This window comes from Sceloporus occidentalis, unplaced genomic scaffold (genome assembly GCF_023333645.1).
Source record: "Sceloporus occidentalis isolate IW3139 unplaced genomic scaffold, rSceOcc1.0.p SCAF_337, whole genome shotgun sequence".
Taxonomy (NCBI): domain Eukaryota; kingdom Metazoa; phylum Chordata; class Lepidosauria; order Squamata; family Phrynosomatidae; genus Sceloporus; species Sceloporus occidentalis.
In genome coordinates, this window is record NW_028317317.1 from 239576 (window position 1) to 249285 (window position 9710).

Consider the following 9710-nt stretch of genomic DNA (forward strand, 5'->3'; position numbering starts at 1 on the left):
GCGTGGGGGTTGCTGGGAGGTGTTGTAGTCCGCGCCCGGGGCCTGCTGGGAGTTGTAGTCCACACTGCCGAAGCTGTTATCAGAAGCAAATCAAAGTCTGGGGCAGTAAGACTCCCACTCCCAACATGCAGAGTGACTCCTCCGCCAGTGCTCCGACTCCCCAGAGATGCAGGTTGGGGACTGAATGGCTGGCGGCAGGGAATGGGGTAAGTGGGGAAGAAACTAGGGGCGGGTACCTATGCACCGGAAGAGGTGGATCCTGAGGCCAGCTTCCGGTGAATGGAGCCTCCCTGTGCAAATCTTATCAAGGTAACACTCAGGTGAAGCATCAGATCTAAGGATGGGGCTGTTGTCTGTGTATTGGGGGGCAGGCTGGGAGTGATGGGGCTGTTGTCTGTGTATTGGGGGCAGGCTGGGAGTGATGGGGGACAGGCTGGGAGTGATGAGGCTGTTATCTGTGTATTGGGGGCTGGCTGGGAGTGATGGGGCTGTTCTCTGTGTATTAGGGGGTGGGCTGGGAGTGATGGGGTGCAGGCTGGGAGTGATGGGGCTGTTCTTTGTGTATTGGGGTGCAGGCTGGGAGTGATGGGGGCTGTTCTTTGTGTATTGGGGTGCAGAACAACCTGTACTGATCAGTGGCAGGAAAGTGCTCCGATTGAAACCAGTAGGAAGATTTCTCACATGCACACTGGGGTCTTCAGGGGCGGCGCTGACGCTGATTGGAGGGGAGTGCATCTCCTGTAGGGCATTCAGCTGGAGGTGGTGATCGGGGCAAATGCATAATGGGGGGATTCTGCAGCAAACCAAATAAACCTGTAACGGCCCTCTCCCGTATATCTCATATGCATTAAAGCGGATGCGACTGCTGCAGTTAATTCTTAGAGGAACGGGGGAGAGCGCGGCGGCTGCAGTTTAATGTTAGAAGAATGGGGAGAGCGTGGCGGCTGCAGTTTAATGTTAGAATGGGGGAGAGCGTGGCGGCTGCAGTTTAATGTTAGTAGAATGGGGGAGAGCGCGGCGGCTGCAGTTTAATGTTAGAAGAATGGGGAGAGCGTGGCGGCTGCAGTTTAATGTTAGTAGAATGGGGGAGAGTGCGGCGGCTGCAGTTTAATGTTAGTAGAATTGGGGAGAGCGCGGCGGCTGCAGTTTAATGTTAGTAGAATGGGGGAGAGTGCGGCGGCTGCAGTTTAATGTTAGTAGAATGGGGGAGAGCGCAGCGGCTGCAGTTTAATGTTAGGAGAATGGATGAGAGCGCGGCGGCTGCAGTTTAATGTTAGAAGAATGGGGGAGAGCTTGGCGGCTGCAGTTTAATGTTAGTAGAATGGGGGAGAGTGCGGCGGCTGCAGTTTAATGTTAGTAGAATGGGGGAGAGTGCGGCGGCTGCAGTTTAATGTTAGTAGAATGGGGGAGAGTGCGGCGGCTGCAGTTTAATGTTAGTAGAATGGGGGAGAGCGTGGCGGCTGCAGTTTAATGTTAGTAGAATGGGGGAGAGCGTGGCGGCTGCAGTTTAATGTTAGGAGAATGGATGAGAGCGCGGCGGCTGCAGTTTAATGTTAGAAGAATGGGGGAGAGCGCGGTGGCTGCAGTTTAATGTTAGAAGAATGGGGGAGAGCGAGTCGGCTGCAGTTTAATGTCAGAAGAATGGGGGAGAGCGCGGCGGCTTCAGTTTAATGTCAGAAGAATGGGGGAGAGCGCGGCGGCTGCAGTTTAATGTCAGAAGAATGGGGGAGAGCGCGGCGGCTGCAGTTTAATGTTAGTAGAATGGGGGAGAGCGCGGCGGCTGCAGTTTAATGTTAGAAGAATGGGGGAGAGCGCGGCGGCTGCAGTTTAATGTTAGTAGAATGGGGGAGAGCGCGGCGGCTGCAGTTTAATGTTAGAAGAATGGGGGAGAGCGCGGCGGCTGCAGTTTAATGTTAGTAGAATGGGGGAGAGCGCGGCGGCTGCAGTTTAATGTTAGAAGAATGGGGGAGAGCGCGGCGGCTGCAGTTTAATGTTAGAAGAATGGGGGAGAGCGTGGCGGCTGCAGTTTAATGTTAGGAGAATGGATGAGAGCGCGGCGGCTGCAGTTTAATGTTAGAAGAATGGGGGAGAGCGCGGTGGCTGCAGTTTAATGTTAGAAGAATGGGGGAGAGTGCGGCGGCTGCAGTTTAATGTTAGAAGAATGGGGGAGAGCGAGTCGGCTGCAGTTTAATGTCAGAAGAATGGGGGAGAGCGCGGCGGCTTCAGTTTAATGTCAGAAGAATGGGGGAGAGCGCGGCGGCTGCAGTTTAATGTCAGAAGAATGGGGGAGAGCGCGGCGGCTGCAGTTTAATGTTAGTAGAATGGGGGAGAGCGCGGCGGCTGCAGTTTAATGTTAGAAGAATGGGGGAGAGCGCGGCGGCTGCAGTTTAATGTTAGTAGAATGGGGGAGAGCGCGGCGGCTGCAGTTTAATGTTAGAAGAATGGGGGAGAGCGCGGCGGCTGCAGTTTAATGTTAGTAGAATGGGGGAGAGCGCGGCGGCTGCAGTTTAATGTTAGAAGAATGGGGGAGAGCGCGGCGGCTGCAGTTTAATGTTAGAAGAATGGGGGAGAGCGCGGCGGCTGCAGTTTAATCTTGATGTAAACCTTGGGATTTAAAGGTAAGCAGACAATGGAATGAAGCATCTGGAAGTGAGCAGGGCTCTGGATGTATAGTGAGGGGCATTAGTGGCAGAAGAGGGAGGAGGTTTTGCCTCTTTAACAGATCTGTGGTCAGACCTCATCTAGAGTAGTGGATACAGTGCTGGAAACCCCATCTGCAGAAGGATATTGAGGTTCTGGAGAAAGTTCAGAGGAAGTGACTGAATGCGGACTCTAAAAACTCTTAATTAAATAATTATCGTGTCTCCAGACAGGGATGCGAGTCTTCTGCTCCTCCTGACCGGCTGTCACCTGAGCAGCTCCGTGCCCCTCCCCCCCTCACCGGGTCCAGCTCTCCGCTCCCCCCCCTCACCGGGTCCAGCTCTCCGCTCCCCCCCCGTCACCGGGTCCAGCTCTCCGCTTGCAGGTGATTATACGGCCGTCTGTTACGTTTCGGTTGGGTGGAATATATAGAATACTCACGCTCTGTTTCCAGCAGGGGCCGGTGCGATGAGCGAGCAGAGGGAGCGGACCTTCGTTTGGGTTCCTCGCGGTTCCGACGATGAGGAAGAGGAGAGGCCGTACGCAGGTAAAATGGCGCCGAGACCCGTACGTGGTGATTAAAGCCCAAGTGAGACCGATGTGCAGAGAGGGGCGTTGGGGAAAAGCAGCGGAGGACACCCTAGTTTCGGCTCTCTTGTCTGAGGTGACCTTCCCTGACCGGCAGTCCTGCGATGCGACCGTAACTCGTGCGACCAATCGCATTTCCGCGGTCTCTTCCTCCGTAATTCTTTGTTGTCTTGCAGAGGGATTTGGCCCCATTAATGGAGATGAAGAGAGCGCCATGTTTATAGAGCAGTGCGGGATGCTCTTAGACTGTCACGAAGACGTCTCTGACGCGGCTCCGGGGGAGGAAAGCGAAGAAAGTTTGTTCGAGGCGGATAAGAAACGCAGCCCGTCCAGCGGTTCCCCCGTGAAACCCGGACCCAGCGGCAAGAGCGCCAGCAAGCTGGCCAGCATCATCGCGCACCTCCAGAACCTGGCGAGCGAAAGAGAGTCCACCCGGCAGGACGCGGGAGTGGAGGATGATGGGGGATTTCAGACGTTCACCAGCGAAGACATGAACTTTGACGAGCAAGCGGAAGGCCTGGCCTCGGCCCGCGCTCACTCCTCCGACCAAAGGTTAAAGGCGTTCAAAGCCATAAAAATCCTGCAGGACACGGACGCAAAGGACAAGAAGTACATCTGTGTCGAGTGCGGCAAAACGAGCCGCTACAAGTCCGCGTATTTACGGCACAAACGGACGCACACGGGCGAGAAGCCCTTTAACTGCACCGAGTGCGGGAAGTGCTTCCGGAGGAGCTCTCAGCTGGTGACGCACCAGCGCATCCACACCGGCGAGAAACCCTACACCTGCCTGCGCTGCGGCAAAAGCTTCAGCTGCAACTCCACGCTGGTGACGCACCAGCGCACGCACACCGGCGAGAAGCCCTACATCTGCCTCGAGTGTGGCAAGGGTTTCATCCACAGCTCTGACTACAACCGGCACCACCGCGTCCACCGCGGAGAGAAGCGCTACACCTGCAAGGAGTGCGGCAAGAGCTTCAGCCAGAGCTCGTACCTGGTCATCCACCAGCGCATCCACACCGGCGAGAAGCCCTTTGTCTGCAACGAATGCGGAAAGTGCTTCAGCCGCAACTCCTCGCTGGTGACGCACCAAAGGGTGCATACGGGGGAGAGGCCGTATACATGCGCCGAATGCGGCAAGAGCTTCCGCCAGAGCTCCCACCTGCTTATCCACCAGCGGACCCACACCCCAGACAGTCACTTGGCCCTGCGTGCCATGATGTGAGCAGCGTGCGCGGGGCCAGAGGGAGCGACTGCCCCCCGCGAATCTCCCTTTCCAAAGATAGTGGGCACGTAGGAAGCTGCCCCTGCCGGGGGCTGAATGCTCCTCCTGCGCAGCCCATTGACTTCTCGGTGCTAATGGTGGACTGTAGGAGAACCCAGTGACTGCCGTTCTATCCCTTGTAGTTTGCTAAGGATTCCGGTCATGCCGCCTCGTGGCCAGTACGGCCATCGCCCCCTCCCCCTATTTATACACATGCGCGAGGTTTGCCGTTGTCCGTAGAGACAAACCTGTGGTGTACTTGGCTGCGTAGTCCCGATTGCATGCATCTCCAGTCATGCGCCGCCGTGTCTAGTGTACGCTGTCTCATTATGTGTAGCGTTTTGGTTCAGTTTCATTTGAATCTTGCCGCGTATTCCCCGCCACGTCTGGAACGCCTGTTACGGTCCTGTCCCCGAGGGGCAAAAGCACTTACACAACGATTAAAATGTTCCAAAAGGGTTCGTATCCATGTCTTTCCGTGGCCCGGGAGTCCTCGGACGCACCGCACCGTCTATTTATCAACAGGTGGAAGGCGAGGGGGAGGGGGGCTTTTTACACTGCCCCGGGGTAAGTACAAGCACCATCATATTCCCTAGGGCTGTACAAATGATTAACAGGACATAAGCCGGACAGAAAGAAAAGGGGAGGTGGACCCTGTTCACAGGAGCTTACGCTCTAAGAGGGGGCTGGGGATATTACACAAGAGATAGTGGACGATCTGCTTAGTGGGCTTTCCGGTGTGACCCGCAACAATCGTCCGGAGCCTCTACCTGCTTGTTGCACCCACACGAGCCAACAGTGAGTCCATTTGAGGCAGATTTGGTTGATCTTGGGGCAAATAACTTTGTGGAAAAGTCACACATCAGGTTCTCGCCCCGTGACCTGCGATCTAATTTCTGGTAAGCGGTGTCCCCGGTACCGAAAAAAGTAGAAAAAGGCATGGAGGGCATTATTATAAAACACCACTTATTTACCCAAGAAAAGGCATGACATCACAACGTAGGAAGGAGGCTGCTTACTGCCCCAGAGGAGCCGCAGTTATCTCTCCAACAAAGAATAACGTTTATGGCAGTGAGGACTGTAAAGCTCTGGAGTGCACTGCGGGTGGGGGGTGACTGCAGGTAAACGTTGAAGGATATTCAGCGGTAGCGATTCATGGAGTCATGAAGATACGTTTCTTTCTGCACCCCTCCCCCAGTCGCTGCGGATACTACCCAACCCCCCCCCCCATAGAACGTGACGGCAGATAAGAACCATCAGGCCCATCCAGTCTGAGTCCTTTCCTTTAGTACCGGCCCTTATCCTATACGTAGCTCGGCCTTATGCCTATCCCATGCCTGTGAACTCTCCGGGTTTGACCCGTGGATTGCCGGGTGAGCGATGCTCCTCCGGTTCAAGACCTGAATCCTCCTGGTTGTGGGGGCGGGGCCTTGACACGCCCCACCCCGCCCATTTTTTCTGGGTAGCCGGAGCAGAGAAGTTCCCAGGTATGCCTATCACATGCTTGCTTAAATATCTTTACTGTATTAACATCTACCACTTGTGCTGGAAGGCTATTCCATGCGTCCACTATCATTTCCTGATGTTACCTTTAAACCTTTGCCCCTCTAGCTTATGTTGTGGTTTTATTTCTCTTTTTAAATAAACTCTCTTCCTTTATCTTGTTGATTCCCTTTAAGTATTTAAATGTTTGTATCTTATCCCCCGTCTGTCTCATCTTTCTCCCAGGCTGTATATACAGTATATATATATATATATATATATATATATATATATATATATATATATATATATATATATATATAGCACAGTATATATAGTACAGTATATATATGTATATAGCACAGTATATATATATATATGTATGGAGCACAGTGGATATAGTACAGTATATATGTATATAGCAGTGTATATATATAATGTATAGAGCACAGTGGATATAGTACAGTATACATGTATATAGCACAGTGTATATATATATATATATATATATATATATATAGTACAGTATATATATAGGTTAAGATCCTTTAACCTGTCCTGGTAAGGTTTATCTTGTAATCCATAAACCATTTTAGTAGCCCTTCTCTGAACTTTCTCCAACATATCTATATCTTTCTGGAGATCCGGTCTCCAGTGCTGTACACAATACTGCAAGTGAGGTCTCAGCGGTCCTCTGTACAACGGCACAAGCTCTTCCCTCTTCCTACTGCTAATACCTCTCGCTATATAATCAAGCATTCTGCTCGCATTACCTGCTGCTCTACTGCATTGTCTGCCTACCTTTAAATCCTCAGAAATAATGACCCCTAAACCCCTCTCCTCGCACGTTGAGGTTAGGACCGTATCAGATATTCTATACTCCGCCGTTGGGGGTTTCTGCTCCAGATGCATTACTTTGCATTTATCCGCATTAAACTGTGGCTGCCGCAGCTCTGACCATTTTTCCAGTTTGCCGAAATCATTTGCCATTTGGCTTCTCCCTCCAGGAACATCAACAAGAAAACATCCCTGACCATCTTCTGCAATATCACCAATAAAAATATTAAAGAGAATGGGTCCAAGTAGAGACCGCCGAGGTACCCCACTGGTAACCAGACCCTGCTCTGAATATACGCCATTCGCTGTAACCAGAGCCGGCCTTAGGCGTTGTGGCGCCCTGTGCGGACTACTCCTCTGGCGCCCCCCCTCACTACCCCCCCTCTCTGCCCCTTCAAACTACCCGCCCTCTCTGCCCCTTCAAACTACCCCCCCATGCCCCTTCAAACTACCGCCCCTCAAACTACCCCTCCCCTCTGCCCCTTCAAACTACACCCCCACACACTTACCTTGTTGCCGGAGTCCTGCGATGAGAGCGGGAGGCATCCGTCTTCTCGCTCTGCCGGCATTTCATGTTGAGAGCCGGAATAGTCCGGCGCTCAACATGAGATGCCGGCACAGCGACGGAGTCACGGAGAGTAAGGGGCGCCGAGCGGTTGCCGAGAACTTCACGAGCAACCGCTCGGCGCCCCTGACCGGGACTTAGATTTAAGCATCGTTTTTTTTTTTTAAACTTTATTTAACATGAATGATGTTAAATAAAGTTTTAAAAAAAAAACACAAAAAAACCCCCAATGCTTTAATCTAAGTCCCGGTCAGGCGCCCCTGCAACCATGGCGCCCTGTGCGGTCGCACAGGTCGCACACCCCTAAGGCCGGCCCTGGCTGTAACGCTCTGTTCAACAACATTGGGATCTAAACCCAGAGATTGCAGTTTATTGATAAATCTTCTATGTAGGACGGCGTCAAAGGCCTGACTGAAATCCAGATCCGCCACTTCCCCCGCAGCACCGCGATCAATGACTTTACTCACCCAATCCCATAAATCAATAAGATTCGTTTGGCAGATCCTCCTGAGGAAAACCCATGTTTTTGATCTTGAAACCCGTGTGACTTCAGACGTTCAACAATCCTGTCCTTTAACATAATTTCCATTAATTCCCCCCACAGATGTAAGACTCACCAGCATGTAGTCGCCGTCTCCTCCCTGCTGACTTTTTTGTGAACGGGCACAACATTCGCTAATTTCCAATCCCCTGGGACGGCTCCCGTTACCAATGATTCGTTTAATAAATCCGGTAACGGTTCTGCTAGTAACCCCCCCGAGCTCTTTTAATAACTTGGGGTGATTCCCATCAGCCCCATCGACTTATTTGTCTTTACCTTAGAACCTCCGCCTCGATAAACTCACAGATTTCAAATTTCTCATTTATATGTCTCCCTATTTTTCTGACGGGGAGATTCTCTCTTCTGCTTGTGATTTGGCAGATTTTATAACTTTCTTTGCTTCCTCACTTTGGGTATTTTTGTATTTACTAAAGGCTAATGTCACGGATCTGGCTAGTCCGACCGACTACCTCAGCTGTCTTGTGCTCCCTTAGCCTGGGACACCACACTTTCCCCGGTGTGTCGGGTAAAACCAAACGAAGACTGATTTATTTCTCACACACAGAGCTGGATATATCCAGCAAAACACACATTATATATATATATATCCAGCAAAACACACATTTACATAAAAACAAGATATTGGGGTACAAACCGCCCCCTTAATCTGCCTCCCAGAGACAACAGGGGCAGTAACGGGATTAACAATACAATAGGGGGGAGACTGATTTATACAACATTAAGTAAAACAATGGCAGTCTCTCCCTGGTGGCAGATCCAGGCTGTCTGCCGGAGATAATCCCCTCAGCCAGTGATGAGATGATACTGCTGGGGGTAGCCACAGAAGTCTTTACAAACCCAGGGCCCATAGTCAATAGGGAGGAGGCTGGCAGTCAGGCCTCTCCAGTGGTCCCAGTGATGGAGGCTTCCGTCACAGTTAACTTCTTGTTTTCTACGATTTTAACCATTTCTGCGGAGTACCGCATCGGTTTCTTTCATTTTTTACTCTTACTGACCAGCCGAATACAAGTTTACCAGACCCCCCCCCCGATTTACCACTGCTTCTGACTCCCTGGTGTCTGGTGGGGGCAGCGGGTGGAGGCCGGCGTTCATGCACCGCGCCGCCCAACGGCTGTCCCCTTTTAAGACATGGGACGAAGTGCTGAGGCACAGCCATTGGGCGACCCTTTAATTTCATTAGGAGCCGGCGGACGGATGGTCTCCCCGGGATAGAAAGGCCGCGGAGGGTCTCCCTGGGATAGCGTGAGGCCCCTGAGGGTCTCCCCGGGATAGAGAGAGAGGCCATGGAGGGTCTCCCCGGGATAGAGCGAGGCTGCGGGGTGTCTCCCTGGGATAGAGAGAGGCTGCGGAGGGTCTCCCCGAGATAGAGCCAGGCCGCGGGGGTCTCCCCGGGATAGAGGGAGGCTGCGGAGGGTCTCCCCGGGATAGAGCGAGGCCGCGGGGGTCTCCCCGGGATAGAGGGAGGCCGCGGAGGGTCTCCCCGGGATAGCGCCAGGCTGCGGAGGTTCTCCCCTCGGGATAGAAAGGCCGCGGAGGGTTTCCCCGGGATAGCGCGAGGCTGCAGAGGGTCTCCCGGGATAGAAAGGCCGTGGAGGGTCTCCCCGGGATAGAGCGAGGCCGCGGGGGGTCTCCCCGGGATAGAGAGAGGCCGCGGAGGGTCTCCCCGGGATAGAGATAGACCGCTGAGGGTCTCCCCGGGATAGTGCGAGGCCGCTGAGGTTCTCCCCGGGATAGAGAGAGAGGTCGCGGAGGGTCTCCCCGGGATAGAGAGAGGT

At 53.0% G+C, this 9710-nt stretch overlaps 1 protein-coding gene across 1 annotated transcript; it reads left to right on the forward strand.

Annotated features, from left to right (window-relative positions):
• The first annotated feature begins 3108 nt into the window (after window positions 1-3108).
• On the forward strand, window positions 3109-4450 carry LOC149274298 (uncharacterized). The gene is made up of 2 exons (XM_089505661.1): window positions 3109-3187; window positions 3405-4450. The coding sequence occupies exons 1-2, from the start codon at window positions 3109-3111 to the stop codon at window positions 4448-4450; spliced, it is 1125 nt and encodes a 374-aa protein (XP_089361787.1).
• Window positions 4451-9710: the final 5260 nt, after the last annotated feature.

What these genes read in the sequence shown, in the direction of transcription:
- LOC149274298 (XM_089505661.1), top strand. Translation starts at nt 3,109, where the DNA reads ATGAGCGAGCAGAGGGAGCGGACCTTCGTTTGGGTTCCTCGCGGTTCC. An exon ending in AGAGGAGAGGCCGTACGCAG is followed by an intron (nt 3,188 to 3,404) that starts GTAAAATGGCGC and finishes GTTGTCTTGCAG; the next exon opens with AGGGATTTGGCCCCATTAAT.